Raw genomic sequence first — 26186 nt, 5'->3', positions numbered from 1 at the left:
GGCCTTCTGCCTCGGTTTCCTCTCTCTTCTAGAAAAGACTTTCAGGACTGAGGGTGACTAGTGGACCCTAATAATAGCAGCTCTTAGCATTTCAGTGTGTCATTCCAAAAGTAGTGCCCTTTAAAAATACATCAAGAAGAGCAGAACCCACGGTTATATGTTTAAAATATTATTTAAATTTTAATGTAGTTACCCCCAGGGCCCAGAGACTAATCACGGAGGCCAAGACAGAAGAAACTTGTCAGGCTGTTTCCACAAAGCCCATCAGCTACTTAAGATGCCGGTGGTTGCTATGGGCAACTACTTAAATAAACCCCGGGGAGGGTGGTAACAGTGGGCACTGAAGAGCACAAGGATTTAATGAATCTACCTGACTTTGGAAAAACAAAACAAAACAGCAGACATGATTTGCCACAAGGGTCGCTACTCCCTCCCTCGAATGTTATCAGGAACTCCCTCTACCGAAGATGAAGGTTTCCCTTCAATCAGGAAGAGAAATCGAGGAAGGGGTGAGGGTGGGGTTGGGGATCTGGCCTTGCAATCAGCTCAGTCTCAAGATCTACAGGAAGGAAAGAAGCTTGAAATCTTCATTTTAGTTTTAAACATTTGATGAAATCTCACCAGGATTCTGAGCTTAAAAAGGAAAACCAAGCGAGGAATCTAAGGGCAATGGCTTCTCAGTTGTTTCCTGGTGGAAGGTTCTGTATGTCTACCCCCAGTGTCAGGGTATGAGTCCAGCCCTGCCTGTGGGGAACAGAAGAGTTAGCTTTGTGATCAGCCTTCCCAATTTGATGATTGGGAACACATCTGGCTTTATACTGCGCTTTCTGTTGTATTTTCTCTGTTTTCAGACTCAGTACTCCAAGACCATGTGCTGTTATGTTTATAGCTATTGCCTTTTAACTCTTACCTCCTTTCTATACGCTCGTGCAAGGATCACAGCCCTGTGACCATTTTGATATGTTATGAACGCCCCTTTCCTAAAGTTAGTTTTTCCATAACTTTGTTAAAAAGTATTCCCTACAGAGGAAACCAGTTGCATAAGTCATGGTACACGAACAGAGTGGAGTACCCAGAAATCATTCAGATGCATGTAGTCTGGCGTTGGAGAGATGGCTCCGTGGTGAAAGTCCTTGTCACAAAAACATTACAGGTGGAGTTCAGATCCTCAGAATCCACATAAATCCTGCGTGGGTGTGGAACCTGGTTGAAACTCTAGCTTCCTTTAGAAGACAGAGACAGGGGACCCTTAGAACAAGCTGGCTAGAGAGATGAGTCATATTGGTGAGATAGGGTTTGACTGGGAGACCCTACTTCAATCAGTAAGGCGGAAGAAGGATTAAGGATGATTACTGCTATCAACCTCAGGCCCCCCAGTGCTCCCCACATGTATGTCCCCTCACACATGGAAACGTGCACACACACACATGCATATCACACACATGAAAATAGAAAAAAAACATGGTGAACTTATAGAAAGCATATTTAAGGTATAGTTTGCAGAGAGAAGAGCAAGGTGTAGACAATGCTTCTAAGGAGAGCTTAGACTCCTGTGTATGTAACGTGTGCACAGTGGGAATACTGGAACCTGCTTGCAACCTTCACTCATGAGGTAGAGGAAAGGAGTATCATGAGTTCGGGGCCAGCCTGAGCTACGTAGCAAAAACTTGTCCCTCCCACAAAGAAAAAATATGCGATATTTATGTGCATAACATTTCTGAAAGGTCATATTAAAAACTAAAAATTGTTGCATATAGAGGGGTACTTGTAGTACATAATTCCTGGTTTTTGGATCTTGTTAGACTTCTTACTTTATTATGCCCCCATGATGGCCACCATCAGCTGATAGGACTCAGTTTTGTGAAGTGGTTCTGCTCAATGAGGTAATGCAGTGTTGAGCTTGATGAGTATGGTCAATGCTATGGCTTGGATCTTAGACATCTCCTGCAGGCCCACATGTGGAGATCTGTGGCGCTGTCGGGTGGCTGGAGGGTGGCACTGGAGAGGATACTAGTGTCTTTGTAACTTCTTTATCTGTGCCTTCACACTGCCGTGTGGTAAGCAGGTTTGTTCTAATGGCACAATATCTACCATGATGTTCAGTCTCACAAAGCAATGGAGCCATTCAATCATGGACTAAAACCTCAGAAGCCACAAGCCCAAATAAACTTGGCCTTTTTTATGCTATGTATATCAGGTAGTTTATCACAGTGATGAAAAGCTGATTGTGTTGGTTGGTTTTGATTATCAATGGATGGATCAATAAATGCCTAGGGCATCAGGGAATGGAGCCTCTAGATACAGGGGATTATTGTGTGTGGTCAGGGAATGAAAGTAGAAGATATGAGTGAAACACATTAGAATATGTATGAAAATGCAATAATGAAATCCTTATGTTTAGTTAACATATTCTAATAAAACATTAGAAACGTATCTAGGTTTATCTGAGATGGTATTTCCACAGTCAGGTAGATCATGAGAGCTTGACTTGATTGATGGATTCATCCACTGTCAGGCATTCATAATCTGATGGCATTATTGGGAGGTGAGAAAGGAGGTCTAGTTACAGGAAGTAGGTAACTGTGGGTATTGGGGATTGAACTCAGGTTCTCAGGCTTGGCAGCAAGCATCTTTACCCACTGAGCCATGACATAACCTTTCTTTAATGAGTAAGGAGGGCCAATCAGTGGTTCTCAACTAGCTTGTTGTGGGAGGTCCTTCTGCTCCTCCAGCCAATAGCAGCTGAGATACCAGCCCATTGGGGCGTGGTCTCTCTCTTTAAAAAAAGCGCGTCTTCCCTCCTCGCTCTCTCTTACTTCCTGCTCCGCTTCCATCGACTAGACTCCTTCCTGATTGCGCAGAGGGCTGTCGTCTGGGACTGTGATCTGTAAGTTTTTTCTCCTTTAAATAAATACCACCTTATTAACCGTAATTCCAAACTCCTGTGGGATTGTCTGTGACTTACGCCTTCATTAGCTCTTTAATCTAAGAGATAGGTCTAGGATAAGTCAAACTTTCAACCCAGTACCACCAACAGAGTGAGAACTTCTTAAGTCTGACCCAGGAACGACTCAGGTATGGGCGATGCCACATGCAATTGCTAACCTAGATCCATACCAAGAGCTCTTAGCCCTTCCCTTTCTGGGGAAAAGAAGTGATCCAAAGAACTGAAGGAAGGTTCCAGGATGAAAGTCAAGAACAATGCCCAGATGGTGCAGGAAGTCCCCAGATTGCTTGGGGGAAAAAGCCCCCACGGTTCTATGAGTCATTGAGAGGAAGAAAGTTGGCACAGAAAACAAAGGGTTACAGCTGAAGGCACAGGGCAGAGCTGGTCATTGGCTGATGAGGAGAAAACCCGTGAATCCTTTGGTTAAACTCAACTCTATGTTCCTTTTGAGAACATTGGGATCAAACAAGATGTACTGAGAATTCCGAATACACCGTTATTTGCAACTATCAGTCTTGAAAAGAGAGCCAAGGAGGAGAAGGAAAACAGTGCTATACATCAGCATGGATGGTCAGATGCCTCTCTTGCTCTTTGGTTTATGTGGATTTTCAAACAAGTTTTAAAACTAGTGAGTAGTTAGTATGGACATTGAAGAAGACCTCTCTCCAATCATAAAGGACTCATTAATCCCAGAGAGTCTTAGGGAATCCCCAGATAAACTAAAGGAAATATGCCAGCATTCGAAGAGGATGACAATACTAGGGCTGGCTGTGTAGATATTTTTACCACGATAATGCATGCCTGACAGACTGAGTTCCCAGCCTCCAGGTGGGTTGGCAGTGCTAAGCAGGGCTGAGAGGGAAGAACTTTCAGAGAACTACAGACTCTGCAGCATGGCGGGGGGTGGGGGGCTGAAGAATCTGAGAGAGTACAGCCAGAAGACTTCCGGCAGAGGCTGGACAGCCGTCTACCTCAGGGATTGCAGGTTGATGCCACTGTGTGAAACTCTTGTCCAGCCTACCAGAGGCATGCAGGGATGGTGGTGGCATAGTGACCACAATTCAGCTTCTGCTTGGGGCTATTCCTGTGCCAAAGGATGCGCAAACATTACTTGTCATCTACGCTAGGGAGAAAGAGATTATACTAGCAAAAATCACACGAAGGCTAATTACCTTCACCAATATTTGCCCCGGGAGATCTTAGGAAGAAGAAATATTGGCCATGGGAAAGTATTTTAGTTTGAGAGGAAGGTTTAGAAGAAGGGAAATATTCTTCTAGTCCATTCTTTGTTATTTTAAGTATCCGAAGACTGCACCTACTGGGATGATGGGGGGAACGTGATGGCAGCTAAGCCCTAGAGAGCATCTTCTATGTGCTAAGTGCCTCACATGCACCATCTTGCACCTCCATGATTTCTAATTGTGTCCCTGAATCAATGATCCAGACATCGAGGTATAGAAGGGCCAAGTAATTTTCCATACTATGTACTTCATAGTGACAGAGATAAGGGTTTGAACTGAGATATCCAGCATCAGAGGCTGGGCTGTGTGCTTGGGTATTTTATGGGAGAACAAGGGATAGCAATGGCAGTGCATAGGACCTGGGAGGGGAAGAGAATGAAGGAAGACCTTGAGATCTGGCAATGCTGCTCACCAAGCAGACCTGGTTCTCAGTTTCTTAGGCTTCTGGTAGCACGGCTCTTCCCTACCTCTTTGAAGGGAGGTGCGGCCTGCCGTGGGGCTTGCTTTAGCGGTGAAATGTGAGCCAGAGCCGTGTCTCACTTTGAGGAAATGGTGCTCAATCCACCAAGTTCCCTTTGCGCCTCGGCAACTGTGGAAGCAGATGCTGAGGATGGGAGTGACTACCGTAGGCAGAGCAGGATGAAATTGTGGCCATCTGGGAACCGCCTATCAGCAGAGCACAGCTTAACCTAACCTTGCTGGGGCACAAGCTGGCATCGGAAATAGGACATTCCTGTAACACTGAGAATGACCAAAATCTCAAAGCATGTGCCTTGTGGTTTCAGTACTTGGTAGTCATCAGCAAACAGTTGCCATTAGAGGCCGGAGAAAGTGTTGATCAATGCTTCCCAGTGAATCATTTTGTGAACTGTTTTCTACAACCTGGAAGAGAGATGATGGGACAATGGAACTCAGAACATAGTGTTAATAACATAGGCTGTTGCTGTTGGCAACATCCGACAAGGCTAGAAAGGGAATAGATTCAGAGAAAAAAAGGGCTGTTCTTTCAAGTAGCAGTCAAACAATAAACAGGTTAGACATTTGGGGACTTGAAGGACTGGAAGAAGCAACTGGTTCTAAACTAACTTACAGAAGGTAAAACAAAACCAGAAGAAACTTTGAATGGCAAGGGAATGTGAGACTCACCTCGTGTGGCAAAGTTCCATTCAAGGACGTGCCTGCTCTTCTCCATTGTTTAGCTCTCTGAATAACTCAGAGAAACGAGAAGAAGATACCATTAAGATACAATAAGATCCCTCTTATTAAACAAAATTATTCAGAAGAGAAAAGTGAATAAGGCTGGTTGTCTAACTCTTGATGAGCTGAGAGTATCTGCAACAGTGTGTGGATAAGAAGGCAGACAATCCAAGGCCAGATAATAATCACATCTACACGGGTCCTGTCAGTACGGTAACCAGTTCACGGAGCTCACTGGAGACAAGAGATAAGAGGGTGCCTGCGGTATTGTGGAGTTGTACTGTTCAAGGGACCACAAGATTAGATGAAAAGACATGTTTCTGGAAGAATCCTGAAATACCACTTGGGCTGCGAAGGAGCAGATGTTCCTTAGAGTGGACTACGGATATAGTTGGGAACGGTAACAGAAATGTCCTTCCAGAGACAAGGCTCAGAGACAAGAAGAACAACAGACAAGTAGTTGCTCTCTGGAAACAGAATAGCAGCCTCATCAAGAAAAACTGCTTTTCCCAAGGAAGAGACCCTACAACAGGCAACAACCTACCAGCAGGACCGCTGTGGGGCCACGCCTACCGTGATCCTGTCTTTTTCTTCCTAATGAGAGTGTTGATTAGAGATTTTTTTTTTTTGCTCGTACTTTACAATTACATTAGATATGTGGGAGGCAGGTCATTTGTCCTGTTGAGTCTCTATGTCACTCAGACACACCTGGACTGTGTCTCACTCTCTGTGGTACCCACTATCCCATATCTGCCACAGGATATAAAGTTTCATACAGATATTTCATCAGAAAAGGATGGGGTTTCTGGATTTCCTCCCATATGATGGTGAGCATGAACCTATTTTTTTTTTCTTGCAGGACAGAGAGTACACTAAATATTTAGTATTCAAAAGGATGGGCTGGGGCTGGAGAGATGGCTCAGAGGTTAAGAGCATTGCCTGCTCTTCCAAAGGTCCTGAGTTCAATTCCCAGCAACCACATGGTGGCTCACAACCACCTGTAATGGGGTCTGGTGCCGTCTTCTGGCCTACAGGCATACACACAGACAGAATATTGTATACATAATAAATAAATATTTAAGAAAAAGATGGGCTTTGGTTGTCTTTAGAGCGGTCTGACCGACAGTGTTTTGCATTTATGTCCTTGCATGTGGTCATGTTGCCTAGCTCTTTGAAGTCAGGCATGGCTGTGCCATTAGCTTTTGTCAGTGGAACTGGAAGGGAGCTGGCTCACTTCCAATCCAAAGTTTTAAGGTCTCTTCTCTGGGTCTGCTTTGGTGAACTTGTGAGAATTTTTGCTGTGGAGACTCCACACTTGGTCATGGTGAGCAGAGTGCTCTAGTGACCCCAAGTAAACACACAGTGTGTGTAGGAAATCACCTGTAGTTGTTGGAAGTCTCTGACTTCAAGACTGTTTTAAAGCACCCGCCTTAATCTAGCTTATCTTGTCTAGCATAGGTCTAAGGCCTGAAATATAGAACCCAGAATAAGCAATACCTCCCCGTGATTGAAACCTAGGAAATATGTAGAGGGACAGAAGAAAAGAGCTCAAATGAGAGTTGGCATTGATGCTTTGGAATGTTCTATTGTGCGTGGGCAAAATGAGATTCTGAGGTGGCCTTTTAGTAGCCTTGTAAAACGTCTCTGGAAAGAGCTAGAACAGGTACAGAGCAAATTGGTTCATTGGAATCTTTCAAGAGAAGAATGGGAAAGCCATAAAGCTCAAAGGCATTAGAAGTGATACCCACAATGCTTTGTCACTGCATTCTGGACAGTGGCAATTCCACCAACAGAAGGAAAAGACCTAAGAGGAGATGGCTGTGTTGAATGAGTTGAAATGCCATCTCACAAGCTCAGCTGGGAAATGTAAGACTGGCGCTCACGGTAGGAGGACAGTGCTCCCCCTGAGATGACATCTTAGGCTCCTCAGGCTGGAAGAATCTTACGTAGATGCTTTGTTCATCATACTTAAAAGTACATAATACATCCACGCAGTGTTAGCACAGGCTCTCTAGGAAGCACAACACAGTGTTTATAGACAAGGAGGGCTTCCTTAAGGGTTGACTTGATTGTTCCTCCTTGTAGGTAACCTGAACTCCGCGCTGTGGTGCTGACTCTCTCCTGTTGGCTACATGGGGATATCGAGAGTCCTGCTCTTCAATGCATCCTCTGGTAAGACGCATTTATACAGGCTTTCTTCTGAACAGGGCTAGCAACTGTTTTCCATATGGCTGGCTGGGCTTCCTGTGGAAGAAGCTTTCCACCCTGCGTGATGTCCTGCTGTCTAGGGGGAGGACAGAGGTTCCTTGAAGAATATAAGAAGAGAAATCAAAGCTAGTCAAACTTGAACTATTCCGATACATCAAAATTCCCTTCCCCATGCCAAGTAGTCTGTTCTGACCAGAAAAAGAATTCCAAACAAAACCATTGTTACGATTTGCTGTCTTTTTTCCCTGACAACACATATTCATGTGTTGGTATCGGTTTCCAAGGTCCTGTGTTAATGGTATCTGGCACTGAGGATTGGATGAGGTCTTGAGGGTGGGGTCTCCATGGTGGTATTAGTGGTTTCATCAGAAGAGGAAACCAGACAGATTGTAGCTGGCACACCTTGTCCTTGCCCTATCTATCCTGGTGCCCCTGCCATATCTATCCCTGCAATGGCCCCTACCATGTTATGATGCACCAAGAAACTAGATGCTGTACGGTGTGGTTGAATTTACCGTCCTTCGAAATAGTGAGCCAAATAACTTCTAATTTTATTCTTTAAAGGCTTTCAATTTTAATAATTATCCTGTTTTTTGTGCTCAGTTGTACCAACAGAAAACACATTGAAGTACACATCAATATTGATAGCTCTTGTCACTGAATTTTAAGCTCCTTACTCTCTGTTGTGCTAATCTTCTGGATGTGTGTGTGTGTGTGTTATCTGAATATCAGATTTTTAGTCATGTATTTAGTGCATGTATTGAAACAAGAGTATAAATGATTTAAGCAGTAAAGGTACTGAATAAAAGTTTACTGCGTGAGTCAATGACTAGATTGCATGGGCACTGTCTGATTATAATTAGGGCACTCTCTTTACCTGCTGCCCGTGTTCAACAGATGTTCAGTATCGCACTGGAGGAATGCCCGCCAGCAGATAGGGAAGGCATTGAGACTTTAAGGCTCTTTGCAAAGAGGAGTCTTCCTCACTCCCAGGGGTTTCCACTGCTAGAAGCCTAGCCTGAGTTCCTTCCCTGCGCACATCTCTCTGCCACCCCAGTTTTGTTGACATAGCTCTACGGAGTCTGTCAAGGATGCAAGGCCCATCTGCAGCCATCTGAAGAAGGCTCAGTCGTTCCTCTACCTCTGTATTCTGTCACTCACACTTCCTGCACCTCTGATCCTTTGACCATTTGGTTCTTCCTTCCTTCACCCCAGGCCATGCCTGAGGCAGAACATTCTCAAATTCCTTCTAGTCATGTCTTCTGCTTATACTTCTGGGTCAGAATTCACCTCACTGAGCCTCTGATACCATCTTGAATCCAGCCTTCAATTTTACTAACTGCTTTGAGTGTCTTTTTTTCTGGGGCTGTTTATATTCACCCTGTTTTCCCCCTCCTTAAAAAACCCCTTGTAAACAGTTCATGGTGATTTTAGTAAGGTATTCATTCCACCCAACTCTTTCTATTTTCTCCATTAGGTACACAGGCTCAAATCTTTACTCTTACTGTACTTGAGAGTAAATTTTGGACAAATTATTTAGTCTCAGTGAGACTTGAATTACTCATCTGTGAAAGTCTCTAAATCACATGTAAAGAGCAGTGGTGACCACATGATAGAACATATGTAAAACTCTTGTGCTCAGTCATGTACTGAGAACTTTGTGAAGATGGAGATATCCGGGCCGCAGAGATGCTCAGTGCTTAAGAGTTCCTGCTGCTCCTCCAACCCACATCAGGTAGCTCACAACCATCCTTAACTCCAGATCCAGAGGATCTGACGCCCTCTTCTGGTCTCTTTTGGCACCTGCACTCATGTGTACATATCCACTCAGACACACACGCATACATATAATTAAAAATATGTAAAAAGGTACCTTATAATTATGTAATTATCTTTTTTTTGCTAAGCTGTGTATTCAAGCTCTCTGAAAAGACTCTGAACTTCTTTTCCCATCCATTAAACACACACATACTTCTCTTATTGCTGAGAACAAGGTCATTTCAAGACGGTTCAATCTGTGCAAGCTTCCCTCTAAGATAGGCTTTGAAAAGAGGAGCCATATCGTAAGGTCTAGGATAGGGTGTAGACCACAATACTCAACAGACTAATTCCATCTGAATGTGGGCTTTCAAATCCCAGTGAAGGGCCAGGTTCGAAGCTTCACCTGGTGATCAGGGATTGAAGCAGCAGGCAGTTCCTTGCACTAAGTACTTCCTGTGTTCAGTCGTGGTTCATCCCAGTGGGGCTTTAAAAGATCTTAGCCTACAAGCAAGTGATAATTTATCTATAAGAAGGAATAATTCTGTTTTAACATTTTCCCACTTATTATTTTAGAAAGTGAGGGAGCTGGAAAAACTGGGACAGCAACAGAAAGTATTATTGCCACAGAGGATGGAAATTTACAATGTGTAGTGTCTGGTTGTGTTATTCTGCCCTCCCCAAGACTGTACAGAGTGCATGCTAGTTTGTGCCACAATTATTTATACTTTGGGAAAGGTATGAGAGGAATGGGAAGAATTCATGGAAAAGAGACAACAAAAGAACAGAGCTATTTTACATCCTTAGGGCCAAGGTGGATGATGTATACTGCTATGTTCTTAAATATGGCTCATATTTTTGGTAAAAAAAAATAGCAATGCTCCAATCTCTTCCACCCTCTTCCTTTTCTGGGAAGAGAAACAACATGAAGAACAGTCGGTGGGTAGGAGGGGCATGTGGAGTGTGAGGAACAAGCAGGGACACAGTGCGTCTAGAAAGAAAAAAGAAACTTATACAAAGACAAACAAGTCTTATGCTCTTGAAAGAGACCTTCATTTTGAAGTTGAAGCTGGATTCTGGCATTTCTCAAAGCATTTTACTTGCCAGTACTGTTTCCCCTTGTATTTAAATTATAAATAACTATTTTTTCCAGTGCTTCATCCTTATAGTTTCTTCATTAGTGCCAAGAAGTTTTTCAGAGACTATTCATGTAGATGGGCAATGACATCCACAGACAACTGTGGTCACTGAGTCCAGGATAAGGGAGGCTAACGTTTAGCCATCAGCACTGGGATCTGACACAGCCCGGTGCGGAGGAGTCAGCTTAGAGATCCCACTCATGCTGAAAGCCTGAGACTTTCCAGAGATGTTAAGCCATCAGTTCAAAGGAAAGAGACTGTTGTGGTTTCACCAACTAGGGTGGCTCATCTTCATCGTCATCTCCCCTAGATTTGGAGTCACCTTGGAGGCACACCTGTGGGAATATCTGTAAGGATGTAGTCAGAGGTGTCTAAGTGGGGAGGGGAGACCCACCCACATCGAGGGTAATACCACCTCATGGAACAAGCTGCCATCTAAACAAAAGAAGAAAAGGAGGACCGCTATGGCTCTCTGCTTTAAGAACTGTCCCGATGGAAGGAATTCCAGATGCCATGAGCTTGGCTGTATCTCCTGACCTGGATGGACCATGCCCTCTCAAGCTGTGAGCTAAAGTGAATATTCCTCTTGTGAGTTGCTTTTTGCTGCCTATTTGCTCACAACATGAGAATAGTAATTAATTTATCTTTCAAAAAGCGAGGAGCTGGGAAAGACATGAAGATGAGGAGGATGAACCACCTGAAACACAGGATTAGACATAAAATCCCTTAAGTCACTTCTTAGACACTGTATCTAAATTGGTAAGAGCCCTGACTAGTCTCATTATCATGCCCAGGCCCTCCTCAGTGGTTTTAGAAGCTGCCCCCCTCCCCCAACAGGAAGATAAGGCCAAGACTAGCCAACCTGGAATCCTCTTGAGGACCTAGCAATAGGCACTGTCAGAGGTCCTGATTGTGCCTAACCAATGAGGGGCGACCATGCAAAGTCACTAAATTGGGACACAGCCTAGGTTGAAGGAGGAGGGGAAACAAGGCTCTCCCCACAAGTCTGATGTTTGCTTTTTACCAGCCTTTCAGAGTCTACGCCACTGATACAATACCTCCTTGCCCACACAACCCTGGGATCTGTTAGGGACCAGCAATATCCCCCAGAAGATTTTATTGCACCTGATGCTTCCATGAAGGGATAAAAAAAAAAAAGGAAGGTATTTTAAAGCATTATTTGCCTTGGATTACTGGGCATTTGAACTTAACTTTAGAGTATTTCGTATTATATTATTATTATTATTATGATGATGATGATTTGTTGTTGTTGTTATTGTCATTATTTTCTTGAAATAAGATCTCATGATATAGTCTTGGCTGACCTGAAGCTTACTACATAGACCAGGCTGAGCTTGAACTCACAGAAATCTACCTGCTTCTGTCCCCCGACTGCTGGGCTTAAAGCCATGTGCCAACAAACCAAATGTACCTTTTAGAATGTTTTAAATGGCAGCTCTCTTATATCCTTTTAGAACATTTTTTTTTTCTATACTATATTTGAGTGAAATAAATTCAAAACTGGCTTGGGCAAAATTTTAACCAACCACTGCAGCAGTCTCTAGTCTAGCTCTGAGAACAAACAAAAATATAAAGAATCTAAATAAAAGACCTAAGTCTTTTTCAGAGCGAAACTGTGGGGATGGGGTTTGGAGAAACTCTGGCTCAGAAACTTCTTCCTCACTTGCCTGAAAACTTCTTACTGACTATTCAGAAGCTTCTTTGGGAAACATAATAGTTTTCTAGAGATGATGTCATTTTAGATGCTCCGTCAGCTCATCCCAGAAGAAGGAGAAGCTAGTGAAGTCAAGGGTCAGTGGGGCGGAGAGGAAGAGGAACACGAGAGAGATAGCGGCTTCCAGGCAGGGGTGACTGCAGAGCTCTCTAAGCCTAAAGATGGACTCTCGTGATTTCAGAACGTTCACCTGCCCGTAGGGTTTGTGCGTCCAAAACCCAACCGGGAACATTAAGGAGCTGGACGCATGAACAAGTTCTCGGCATGCTTTTGTAAACTAGGAGGCCAACAATGGAAGGGTGTGTAGGAGTACTCTCCGTCTTTGGGAGAAGAGGGAAGTGGAAAGCCACAAACAAAATGTTGTCCCAGTCCCGCTGGACTAATTTTAGTTATCTTGGTTCATGTCTATGATTCATCCCTAAAGCTGCGAATTGTTGAGGAGGAAGGAGGAAAAAAACTGACTTAAATGTCAAAGAAGTAGGAACATAAATATAGTTTTCTCTTTTGGGGGAACTAGAATTCCAGGAGCTGGGTATCTTTTTTTGTATGAGGGACTAAACGCTTCAAACTTCTAGAGAAATAATGACTCCAGTCAAAACCCCACCAAGAAATAAGACGAGACTGATTCCAAACCATGACACTTTTGACTTGTTTCTCCTTCAATACGGTTCAACTAGACACCAGCAAATGATCGTATGTGACTAAGTATGACGGAAACAATATGTAGACTGTGGTAATACATGGAACTCATGAGACAGGGCAGAGAGGAATACACGCTGAGAAGCAGACTCGGGAATAACTCTGCAGAATGTCATGTGCACATAGAGAAGGAATTATGACTATTCAGTGCTCAGACATTCTCTGGCCTGCTGGGTCAACACAGAGACGGCTTGATGAACTTCTGTACTGAGTAATAAAACATGCTTTTTTATAAGAATATCTGTGAGTAAACCGATTTCCATTTTGAGTTTCCATCGATCTGGAGAGCAGAACAAGCCCTCATTGCTCACACTCAGTTTGAGCATCTCACTGACGTCAGCATCCTCCTCCAGGACTATCTCATCTGTGACCCATGGACTACATGTGCCCCGGATGAGTGCGCCCCTCTCCTCACAAAACCACAGGCTTACTTAAAACATTATCTTTCTTTGATGACTCAATTACATAGTTCTTGAGCATGAACTTTGTAGATGACGGCATGTCACAAAATCACAAAGCTGGGCTCTAAAAGAGTATGCATGTCTAGCTATGGCCCAGGGAGTTAGCAAGGAAGTATTATGTAGAAAGGAAGGGAGAATTGATTTCAAGGGATTTGTTTCTGGGAAGCTGTCAGTAGAATGTTCCTAGTGGAAAGCTGAGAATGTTGACTTCAGAAACCTGCAGTCTCCAGTCTCCCTGAAGCTTGCTCCATTATCCTCACAGGGCTCCTCTCAGGGAACTCACATCTGTGCACTGCAGTGAGCAGCGGCAATCACTGTACACTGTCACCTCAGGCCCCAGCTGTCACTCACCTAATGTGTTCAGCATGTCCTGTAAGTGACCTGATAGGATGCTCGGGACGGAGGAGAATGCCGGGGGGCTGCCCATCCTCACCTCTTCACTTCAGATGAGCCTGCAGGACTAATGTGACTTCCTGCCCTCTGCCTGCCTTAATACTTGTCTCTTGACACCGTGACTGTGACAATTATTGACTCTTGTAGAGAGATATTTTAAAGTCTATAAATTATATACATATATAATTTATAAATCTATACATATGACCAACTTTTATCCTGTAGTCACATCACAGGCTGACTCATCTCCCCCAAATAGCCGCACTGCCAGTATTTGTGAAAGCTCACAGCAAGAACAGGGTCTCGCAGACTTAATCATGTTAGCATGAGGCTGGTGTCGTGAGAGACATGGGTTAGCTCCATGTGATGTCAGCCAAGGCATGCCGAGTGCTGTGGCCTCAACCAGAATCTAGAAGAAGCGAGGAAGGACTGACCGCGGCAGGTTTTGGCAGGTGCACATCCCCGCATGTCTACCTCCTTGTGCTAGGAAGCAGTAAATTTGTTGTTGGTGATGTCTGTGATGGCAGCCCCGATGAACTGATACACCAAAGCAAAGCGAGAGCACATGGGTGTGTGAAGGTTAGAGAGAGGGCTTCTCTTTGTGGATTAGGTAACTAATGTATCGATGCTAATCTTCAATTAGAAAAATTTCAGAGCAATTCCATATGGTCCCTTGAAAAGGACCCAAGAGTAGATTTTTTTTTTGTCTAGTTCCTTATGTCCTTCGTTATTTAAACAATTCTCGTTATAGATCAGTCAGCTGCTTTTCAAAGTTCTTGATCAATAGTCTGATTTTGTATTTTTATATTTTAACCCATCTGCTTTGTCCTTTTCTGTTTTGTCTCTTAATATTTCACTCTGTGACAAATGCAAGCACATAAATTGTATTAGTCACATGTGCTTACAAAGAGGGCGCTTTAAAAACGCTAATCAGCTGCAGTAAATATACCTTTAGGTCCGAACAGATCTACATAAGGCTCTGACTTACTCCCTATAAACAAGATTAAAAATTAGGCCTGTTTGAAATAATCAATGTCTGGGCTGGGTGTGGTGGCAAGGCTTTAATCACAGCCCCAAGGAGGTAGAGGCAGGCGGGTCTCTGTTGAGTTCAAGGTCAGCCTGGACTGCACAGGGAGCACCAGGCTAGCCAGGACAGCATGGTTAGAACATGTCTCCACAAAGAATCAGTTCTAGTTGTTGCCTTGCAAAGTTGTTTTTCTTCAAATCGCACAAATATAAGTACACATACTCACATTTTTCAAAATAAATAAAAACACTTTGAAAGTCTTGCCAACTGTGATATGTATGGAGTTCCAAGTCAAACACGCATATCAATAGCTCTCACGTACCTACCCAATTTCCCAGCATGGTCACATTCTATAAATTTCTATGACATAAACATCTCCACCACCTTACATAATTTTCTGAAAATCCAAGTCTCCAAAGGAAGACTTTTATATTGGTGGCTGTAAAAAAGGTTCCCAAATGGGGTACATGGTCCTTTTCATTGACCAGAAGGAATCTTTTCTTTCCCCTCCAAAAGCATTCTGATTGCCTTTGAGGGTTAGGGGTCTACCCGGTGTTCCTCTGACTTTGATGACAGTGGTATTTACAAGTCAAATCCAATGTCAACATCAACAGGCCAGTCATCACACCCCCATATCTGAGGGATGCTTTCGGCTCCACTACAACTAGCCAGCCACCAGCCGGATCCTCGGTGCTAACACCGGGCTGACGGAGGGAAGCAGGCAGGTAGGGTTACTCACTTGAGTGTGGTGAGCTCCGTGAGGGAGGGCTGTGTAGCCTTGAGATAGCTTTCTCTCCGCGCAGCCACTTTGGGAGAAGGCTTGGGGCTCGTGTCTGAGTCTCCGCTGTCCTCATCCCCCATGGCTTTGATGTAGCTGCCACTTCGCATCCTTCGGCATGGAATCTCATCATCTTTCCCACGAGGTGTGTACCCTGTCCATTCATCTTGGGGAACCTAGTCAGACATGAAAGAGACAGTTCGCTTTCAATAAAATTGAACTTTTGAAAGCTTTTCTTGTCCTTGCCTTTTTTTTTAATGAGTCTGGAATAGAGATGAATTAGCTAACCCTCAGACATGAACTTTTTGGATATTAAAGTTTCACTGTAACCACTCTGACAATCATTTTAACACATGCACACCCATGTTATGTTGCAGTCTTAGGCAAGTGCACAGCATCTGCAAAGTGGGAACCCCTGGCTCTGGGAACTTAACACTTCTCAGTGTTCTCACACTCATCACAGCTGAGGTGGGAGAACGTGATGGAGAGGGAAGCCGCTGGATTTGAACTTTTCACCGACCTTGCTCCAGCAGCACTTGGGAGTTGGGGTGCTCCCTGACTCCTCGGGGTCTCTCTAACTTCACCCCTGCCCCACCCCACGATTGCTCTCTTTCTGTCCTGATCCCTGCGCTGTGCCAGATGCATTGACTTTCCATCCACCCATTCTTTCTGAGGTCTTATTATGGTTTATATCTCATCCCAGTGGATCTGATTAAAGAACCTTTTGGGAGGTTTTCCAGCAAGATTTTCAGAAGAGTCAACGGCCTTCTCTCGGTATTTGTACTCGCTGGCCTCTCCGGCATGCACACGTAACACACACTACGCTTATGAAAGCGTCTCCATGTTTGACATCCTGCTTGGTCTATGACCTGGGGGAGGTACAAGTCAGTTTTTTTCTCCTCAGGTTTGGCTGGATCCTGCTCTACATCCTTCACTGTGGAGTCCACAGAGAGGGTGCTATCGGTGCGTTGCTTTCTTATGCTTCCCTCTCTGTGAAGCTGAGCAGGGCATTACATATTCTGTTTTACTCTTAATACATTATGACATTACTTTCAACTTCTTTTTTCTTTTCTTTTCTTTTCTTTTCTTTTTTTACTTCAGCATGTGCTCAACCTAGTTTCTATTCAGGTTCATTCTTCTTCCACTGGTGAAAGAAACACATAATAACCCCTGGCTTTATCCTTCAGGAAGTGAAAAGAGCCCACAATGCATGGTGCCCTGTACGGAGCTTAATCCAAAGAGACCGACTAGGGCTGGGCTGATTTCACCACTGACATGCTTACAACAGGGATGAGCAGATACATAAACAGAGGACGACCTCTAAATCAACATGCTCATAAGTCGAAGCTGCCGTGCCACAATGGGATATGCACTAAAGAGACACTAGAAGCATGGCCCTGCCAATAATGAAATGGGGGGAAGGGTCCTAGAGGGGCGCCCTCTAGGTCTGCAATGATAAGATAAAATGAATATATATTTACATACATACACATACACACATAGGTATGTATGTATGCATGTATATATGTATGTGTGTTAGGGTCTCATGGGCAGGCCAGTAACTCACTCTGTAGCCCAAGTTGGCTTGGAACTCTCAGTCCACTTGCCTCAGTTTTCTGTACTCTGGGATTAAAGGTGGGTACCACCATATGGAGTGATAAAACATCAGCTCCTTAAATACCGGGATTTAATATTTAGATGCTAAGTAGCTCCTGGCTATGGAAAGTGACACATTTAACTATGCTAAGCAATTTGCTCATAGTAACTTATTTTAGCAGTGTAACTTGGGGCTTTTATTTTCTTTCTGTAATTTTCCAATGAAAAGCTGGAGCTTAGAGAGCTGACGTTACTGGACAAAGAACACAGGGGAAGTCTTGGGATTGAAAAATGCTCAGGTCGTTTCACTCCAGGCAGGCCTCTTGTTCAGGAGTAGCTGGTCAACACAAAACAAACTCAACGGTTTTTGCTACATTTCTTTTGTCAATTTTTATTTTATTATTTTTGTTTTGATATTCCTTTTTGTATTCTTTTGAAAGAGAGAAAGAAAAAGAGGGTGCTAAAGTTGGGCAGGTAGGGAGATCTCGGAGGAGTTGGGGGAGGGGAAACCTGATCAAAATGTATTGTATAAAACATTAAAGAAAAAGAGAATAACACACTGATTGCATCTCAAGAAAAAAGAAAAACATAAGAGTGCTCCAGCTGAACTTTAAAAATCAGAACATTCTCATGAGAAATATTCTGTGAATTTGAAACTTAAAAGTGTTAAGAAAATTGTCCATGATGGCTCTTATCTCCATTGGATATAGATTTCTAAATATTACCCACTGTAGAAAGTGAAATTACACATTCACTATCAAAAGCATTGTTCTTTCTTCCTTCAAACCATGGGCTTCTCTGTGTAATCAAATGACATTCATTGCTAACAGCCTCTCATCCAGGGGTGGGGCCTTGTGAGTTTCTCACCCATCCATGCTAGAACAGTGACCGGCTTGATCTTGGGCAGGTATCCAGAGCTGCCATGAGGTCGTGAGTGCAATAGCTTTGTCACGTCCGAAGACACTGATCATTCCTTAGCAGTCTTCCAGTGCTCTAGTTTGTATAATCTTCCTGTCCCCTTTTTGGTTATTCCCCGAGTCTTGGGAAAGGAGTACAATATAGAGGTCCTGGTTTAAGGCTGAGGAATCTACAGTCACTTTTTCTCTACACTCTTGACCAGTTGTGAATCCGGATGGAGGACACCAGGATAACAAGGCCCTCTAAATCGTCAACTGGAGAAAGTTCATATGAACTAACAGAGCCTGAAGCAGCAAACAGAGAGCCTACACAGGTCTTCTACATATATATTAAAGCTTTCAGTTAAGTCTTTTTTTTAAATATTTATTTATTTATTAAGCATACAATGTACTGCTGGCAAGGAAGGCACCAGGTCTCATTACAGATGGTTGTGAGCCACCATGTGGTTGCTGGGAATTGAACTCAGGACCTCTGGAAGAGCAGCTAGTGCTCTTACCCTCTGAGCCATCTCTCCAGCCCTCAGTTAAGTCTTTTGATGGGAGCCTTTAATGTGAGATGAGTAGATCTCTGACTCTTGTGCCTGCTCTTGGGGCTCTTTTCCTTCTGTTGATTTCCCTTGTCCAACTTCAGTGTGATGGTTTTGTTTTATCTTAACTTTTATTTTGTTATGTTTTGTTGTTATCTCTCAGGACTCTGTTCCGTTAAATGAGAGACAGAAAGGGGGTGGATCGGGATGGGAGGGGAGGAGGGTAGAACTGTGAGGAGTGGTGGAGGGGAAATTGTAATTAGAATGTACTGTATGAGAAAAGAATCTATTTCCAATAATAGGAAAAAAGATAACCTTCTGGAAGACAGTTTAATACTACATCAACTAAGCAGAACAGTATTAGTAAGTTTACTCCTAGGGCCTATGAACTTCTCAACTGCGGGTTCTTGGCTGTGCTTGCAGTACAAAGAATGAGTTCCTTCCTTTAGAGTAGGCCTTAAATCCAAGCAGAAAGATGCTGGTTACCTCCATAATATGCATGCTACTATTGAATCAATAAATTTATCTTGCTAGGCTGACCATTACATAGAAGATCATTGATGTCTCTTCTCCCCAAGCAGCCTGAAGAGCACTTTCTGTAAAAGCGAGGCACGATGGAGGAAGCTTTGAGGTCAGTACCAGTGTCATTTTTGTGATCTTTCCTGTGACCAAAGCTATGTGCTTTCTTCAGTAGCGGGGTCTTCCCAACACAATTCCCACATTCTTGGGCTGAGCTCACGGTGTGCAGATGCTTTCTGAAGTGTGTTCTGTTAGTTTCTTTGATCCACACAATGAATACTGTTTCCCCCTCATTTTACAACGGAGGGAACTGAGTCTATGGAACTAGGTCATGGCACAGGTGTGAAGAGTAGAGTCTCCGCCGGGCAGGGCCTGGGCCTCACTACTGGCCAGTGGCTGATGGAGATTTTCCTTCTGGGCTGTGCTGTGCTGTACCTGCTGGACTGTATAGTTACATCCTCAATCTCATAGTTCATCATATACAACACATCTGTCATTGACCAGCCACGCTAGTAGCAATATAGAATTTTCATTTTTCTGCGCTAAAAGGGCTCAGGATCACCACAGCAACAAGGGCTGCTCAGACAATTACAAATGATGAGAATAATCTTGTTTTCCTCCAGTTGGTAAGTGACTCACAACCATGTTCAGATCCTTGCCATCAGCTTAGCAATTGCAGCCTAAAAATTAACAACAAACCAGGGTCACTGATGACCCGTCACTCGTCATTTCTCAACGCTGACGCAAGGTTCCTAAGTGTTGCCTTCTGGAATACGTTAGAGATGAATGACAGACTGATTAGCTAATATGACAGTTTCTGTTCGGGTGCTTTGCAAACCTAGCTCAAGGCAGAAACCTGAGCTCCAGGAAAAATAGTCTGCCATCGTTGCTAGGGGAACGGGCTGAGAAGAGTTTAATCGGTATGCCTTTCAATTAATCATTCTTTTCAAATGATAGTGGTGAAAGAATTGTATCAATGTGGTTTCTACTGGAGTGGAGCATAAATATTAATATAGTATTCATCTACCTAAAGGCAGCATGCAGCAAGATTTCACAGAAAATAACAAAGAAGTTAGTTCTAAAAAAAAAATAGAGATGTAGAAAACGTAGACCCCGAAGAAGAAAAATACCACTGCTGAACTGGTGGGGCGAGCAAAATTGCTGTAATTAAGCCTCTCTCTCTCTCTCTCTGTGTGTGTGTGTGTGTGTGCATGTGCGTGTGCGCACCTAAATACTTCAAAACGAAAGAGGGACATCTCAGAGGTACACAGTATTAGAAGGAAGCACACTGTTCTGAAGAGCTCAAATAGGGCAATGTTACCCGTCTTTGGTCATTAAGAAAAGATAGTTGTGAACTTCGGTTTCTCCTTTTCACTACTGGGCTGGGTTTTCAGCCCTCAACCCCCAAGAAGCCACAGTCCTATGTATGTCTACACACTTCCAGGCAGACACGAAGAGTAGCTAATGTTTTAGATTTTGGTGATAGTCTCCATCACCAGGGAGTGCCCACCCTCTGCTGACTGAGTAGCTAATGCCTTAGATTTTGGTCATAGTCTCCATCAGCAGGGAGCACCCACCCTCTGCTGACTGACACGTGTGTGGTCTAGATGGACTCTCGGGTTTGCTCGCACTGTGTTCTGGTCACCTCTGTGAGTCCAGCCTAGGTCTACAAACAGCCTTCAGAGCACCAGGCGCGCAGGATCCTAGGGGTGCTCCTCCCTTCCACTGCTCTCTCCCCGGGTGACCTGCTGTTTGCTGCTGCTAACACCTAGGAGCCGCCTTGACTGCTGCCCACCTGACTGCACTGAATAAGATTGGGAAATCTAAAAAGAAGGTTAGCTCTGGTTAGCTCTTCCCACTGCCTGGGAAAGGCTATGCTGCTGCTGGTGGTTCCAGGCTAGGACTGGAAGTCCTGCTTGAAAGAGGAGCAGAGGATAAGCGCCCAGGCATTGTGGATGGTGGGACAGGAGGTGGTCCTGCATGTCTGAGGCATCCCAGGAGGCAGCCGGGCCCAACGACAGAAACACCACATAAAGCAGTCTCCTACAGCTAAGTTTGATAATAGTGCTAGATCTAAGGGGAGATTATTTGCTTTTTAATGCTTGTATTTAAGCACTAATACTCTAATAGAGAGCTTTATTTTTTTTTAATTTTCTTTTATTCTTTTTAGAGACATGGTTTCTCTGTGTAACAGCTCTGGCTGTCCTAGAACTCGCTTTGTAGACCAGGCTGGCTTTGAACTTACAGAGATCCACCTGCCTCTGCCTCTCGAGGGCTGGGATTCAAGATTGTGCCACCACTACCTGTCTTTGTTTTTCTCTTTCTTTTCATAGTTTTTAGGAAGGCTCTCATTATTTAGCCTGAAACTTGCTAAGTAGCCCAGGCTGTCCTCTAATTCACAATCCTCCTGCCTCAGCCTTCCTTTTCAGTGCTGTCAATACAGGCATGTGCTACTATGCCTGTCTGAGAGTTTTGAGAAAATCAGGAGTTCAGGGTGTTTCCGATTTGAAGTCTACAGCTGAAGTCACACGTTGTCACTGAGAGTCGGAGGGCTCAGCACCAACCAACCAGTGACTGTAATCAGATGCTGCCAGGCTCCACCCAGGGTGCGGAGGCCTTCTATACTGCGAGATGTCTCAAGCACTCGACAGCAGCGCCATCTATTCAACCATGGAACAGGGTCCAAAGCGGGAAGCCGACCACCTAATGGAACGTGCTGTTAATTCCTAAGTCTTCCTGCCTGCCGCTCTTATTGTTCCGGCTGCAAGCAGTTCTAACTGTTTATCTGCCAACAGCACTCGATTCAGATAAGCGGAGAAATAAATAGACACGGTAATTTGAGAGAAATAAATGCTGTGGGGAAACCGGGTGAGACAACATGACAGGGTGTCCGAAAGGGGCTGGCTGTCGCTTGCTTCTCTCTTGTCTGAAAGGGTGACATCTGAGAACCACAGCAGTCAGCCTTAGGAAGGCCTGGGTCCAGCCAGCAGAAACTCTAGCATAAGAAGAAGCTTGGAATCATCAAAATCTAGTTATGAAAGTGTCAGCCTCGGCAGAGAGCACCAGGCAGAGGGGCAACTGTGGGCAGGTCACTTCCATCTTAGGAGTGCATGTCAAATTTTCCTCCAAAGATGCGCCAGCCTCCCCTAAGCCCCTTCTAAACCATCACAGCCTAAATTAGCTTCTTCTGTGAAATCTACAGATGTGGTCTATTTACTCTGGCGTTTGTGAGCTATAGCGCTTGGGACTAAATATGGCCCACAATAAACTTTATTGGAACACAGTCATGGTCAGTGATTATATCTTGTCTATGGCTGGTTTTGAGTTACAAGGGCAAAACTGTGTGGTATTGAGAGAAACTGTACTGTCCACAGGGATCGGGTGGGACCTGTCGAGTTCCATTCTTTGATACTGCAAACACAAAAATAATTGAATGTGTTGAGCAGAAGTATAAATTTAGAACAGACTGTCTACACTAGCAGTTCTGAGCGACAGTTCCCCATCAGGAAGTATTCCAAAGCTGTCTTCTCCAGGTGGGCAGGCTTCCCTGGCTTCCCAATGACCCTGCATAATATCTCTTTGGGTTTAGAAATCTTAGCATCCAAGAACCCCAGTGGGACATATTTTTTTGTTTTTTAATTTTAAGATTTCTTAAAAGAACATTTGTCCTAAGATCTGTGTGCTTGATACGTATAAGGGCTGTCTGGATTGGGGTGTGTGTGTGTGTGTGTGTGTGTGTGTGTGTGTGTGTGTGTGTGTGTGATCGACTCACAACTGTTTGTAGTCTCCGAGGTAGGAGAGGGCAGACTAACAAAGGTGTAAGCATTTTACTTTCACCTATTTCCAGGGCCCAGAACCGTGCTGTAATTAATCCATTAAGTTTTTGCATGAATGTGATTTTCCCCCCCTAGCTTTTACTTACTATATGTTTAACTATGGGTGTAATCACATATTTGACTCAGTCTTTTCATCTGTCAAAAAGGCATTCATGAACTTAAGCACCTTATAAACGTGAGCATGAAGGTTGGAAGCTCAGCGATATCGTAAGTGGAACCAGCCATAAATATCTTGGGGATGACAAAGTAACAGCCTTTCAGAACGATATCCTGCTGCATACTAGACATTCCAGTACAAGGACATACATGTGACAGATTATGTCAACAACCACATGCAAAGATGCAGGTGTTTCTTCTATGGTAAGAACGTAGTCCTCCTAAGTTGGCCATGGGTACCAAAAGGTATTTATCCACCTTCTAGGCACTTTGGAAATGGACTGTCTTTTGATGCTTTTAATTCCTCTCCTTTAGGTTTCCTCAAATGAAGTTAAAAGAGCATCATACTGATTCTAAGAGATCAAGGAAGGGGTACTTAAAAACCTTCCTCAGATGGAACCTTGGAAGCTTACACGTCAAGGTTACTACTTCCATCTGGATGTCTCAAACTGTGATGATGTTTTGAGCCTTTCTCCTGCTTGGTTAGCTAACTTCCTGCGTTTACACTTCCTTACGTTCCTAAGGTGAGAGAGATGCCTCATTTTATTGACTGTAAGATTCCAGTGAGAGATGCTCATTTTATTGATCTCAGATGCCGATGCGAGAGGCCTTATTTTATTGACTCTCTCTCAGACGCCAGTGCAGGCCTCACAACACTTTTTATACTAATCAGAAAGAAGGAAACACTGTTGATGAACTCTGTTGCTCTGGTTTATAAGCTGTATCTTGGTAATGACAAATATGGGAAACATATGGGTCTTAGGATCAACTTTTTACAATATAAATGAAAACGAGGAATGAGATAGTATTTGTATTCAGCATTCATCTGTGCTATATTTTTGCAAAAAAGCCCACCTATATGTTCATATAATATCTACGATTCTCATGGTGAAACTGAATGACAGTAAGGATTGTTTTTTATACTTTCTATTATAATTTGTAGCGGGTAAAGACCGGGGTGCAGAAGATTAGTTATGCTGATGCCCCTGATGCTCATGCTGGGTTCAGGGGCAATTTTCCTTCCATTATTTATAAATATTTTTTTGAAGCACTATTGTTATTTTATGATAATCAACAGAGTACACACTTCAGATAAAAGGAAATCCAACTTCACACAGATTTAAGATCAGCTTATGGGAAAAACGAATTAAAATACCAAGCGTAATTTCTATGACTTGGGATAAAAATGACAAGAATGACTATTTATGACACAGGGAGGCTTGTCTGTAAGAGGCCCTGGAAAGGCCTAAGAGCTCGAGACCGCGTCGGCTGTCAACAGGCCCTGAGCCGTAGCTGCACCTAGGGGAAGTTAGACATTCAGTGCCCATGATGGTCTGGTGGCCGAGGGATGAAGCCATGTGCACATCCTTGAGAGTGGAATATCTCAGGATGGGAGCTAGATGGTGAGGTCTGGAGTAATGAAAATGTGTGAGATTTGGGGAAATCTGAGAGCCACAAAAGGAATGCAGACACTTAGAAAGCCCGGACAGTTGAAGTGGAGTGCATGTCCTGAAAATCCAAGGGTAGGAAGTGGAGCTTTTCTGGGGAGGTGATGGAGCTGGTAGTTGTGGGGCACATAAGGCAGAGATCTATGTCATCGGGGTCAGAGAGGCATTTGGCTGGGCAGACAGACAACAAAACAAGGAGACGTGGGGAATACAGAGGGGCCATTGATAGGCTTCTCCTTGCAAGGTGACCACTTAGCACTGTTGAGGTTTTCCAAAGTACAGAATATTTCAATGATGGTGATCAGGTAAATGGTGGTCCTTGGCCTTGACTGAGGCCAACAGAGCTTGCCCATCCGGGCTTTATGAACAAAGGTCAATTACAGAACAAGACCTTGTATTTATGAAAGCAGAGGTAGGGATCTGCTATCTACAGAAAAATCTAACAATTACAGAATAAAACGCAGGGTTGGGGGCAGCGTCATTCAGCAATAACGTGAAACAGGCACTGCCGTTTCTGTTCTGCTCTGGCAAAGCCGAGACTCAAAAGAGGTGAAATGACTTTCCGAGGTCATCATCACGAACAAGAGGTTTGCTGTCCAGCACCAATGCTTTTAACAGCATTAGCCAGCCTCTGACGAATCCATCATGATCGAGGGATGAACAAATATACCTCAAAAGGGAAAAAGAAAACCGAGAATGGAGCACATGCTCCCATTTAACTGCTCTTAAAAACAAAATATAATTATTAAAACAACCACAAGTATTATCTGGTCTATAATTTTCTAGCATTAAGTACTTAAACTGTAGGACGTGAGATGTCCTTTGCCTCCTCAGACGGACTCTGCCTGCACTGGTCTCTGCTTTATGGCTTAAACAAAAATGCTCAGTTGTATGCGTGTGAGGAGGAGTGTGGCTGGGGATCAGAAGCCTTTCAGGACAGTCACACTGGTAACAGTGACTCTGGAGGCCTCCGAGCATCCTGGCATGCTTTGGCATCGGTAGGAAGACTTGGCTGTGGAGCTCAATCTCCCGCCGGCAGCTGTCTGCAGAGACGGCTGCGGTGTGCTGACCTTCTAAGCACTTTTAGTGGCTCTCAGATTCCCTACTCACTCTGCTCCTTCGCATCTTCTTTGTGGCTGGGAGAACTGCTTTTCTGCTCCACACAGCTTTCACCTTGACAAATACGACTTGGCTTAAGTGTCCCTGCAGCCTTTTTAGCTTGCTCTTCTCATAGCAAAAGCAGCGGGAGAAAAAAGAGAGCAGGAATAGGAAAATTACAATGACATGATATTCAGATCCTTAGCCTGTCCTTAAGATTGTCCTTACCCAAATAGGATTTGATCTCCCTAGCAACCACCCTGCCTCACTCCTATGGAAGCCCAAAGCTGGAGTGTGACTGAATTTGCTCTACTTACGGTTACCTTTTAAGGCCAAGCGTGAATACCTACCTTGCTTAAAATCAGGGGCTATACCCCTTGTCAAAGCTCCCTCCACAGGTTCTTAAATGGTTGCAATGTGTAAGAGATCTGTCCACTGAGTGACTCTGAGATTATTTTCACCTACAAATAGTTATACTTGTCTTCAGGGGACCTTGCACCATAAAA

At 43.9% G+C, this 26186-nt stretch overlaps 1 protein-coding gene across 19 annotated transcripts in view; it reads right to left on the bottom strand.

Annotated features, from left to right (window-relative positions):
• Nucleotides 1–26186, bottom strand: part of Dlgap1 (DLG associated protein 1) — a 792565-nt gene that overhangs the window by 204694 nt on the left and 561685 nt on the right. For all 19 annotated transcript variants that reach the window (XM_075956092.1, XM_075956087.1, XM_075956089.1 and 16 more), the window contains one exon: nt 15545–15759. In XM_075956092.1, the coding sequence (XP_075812207.1) occupies nt 15545–15759 (215 nt within the window). The remainder of the gene's footprint in view (nt 1–15544; nt 15760–26186) is intronic.

This window comes from Microtus pennsylvanicus, chromosome 22, assembly GCF_037038515.1.
Source record: "Microtus pennsylvanicus isolate mMicPen1 chromosome 22, mMicPen1.hap1, whole genome shotgun sequence".
Taxonomy (NCBI): domain Eukaryota; kingdom Metazoa; phylum Chordata; class Mammalia; order Rodentia; family Cricetidae; genus Microtus; species Microtus pennsylvanicus.
The sequence above is the reverse complement of the archived record's forward strand: the minus strand, read 5'-3'. Positions and strand labels throughout refer to the sequence as shown.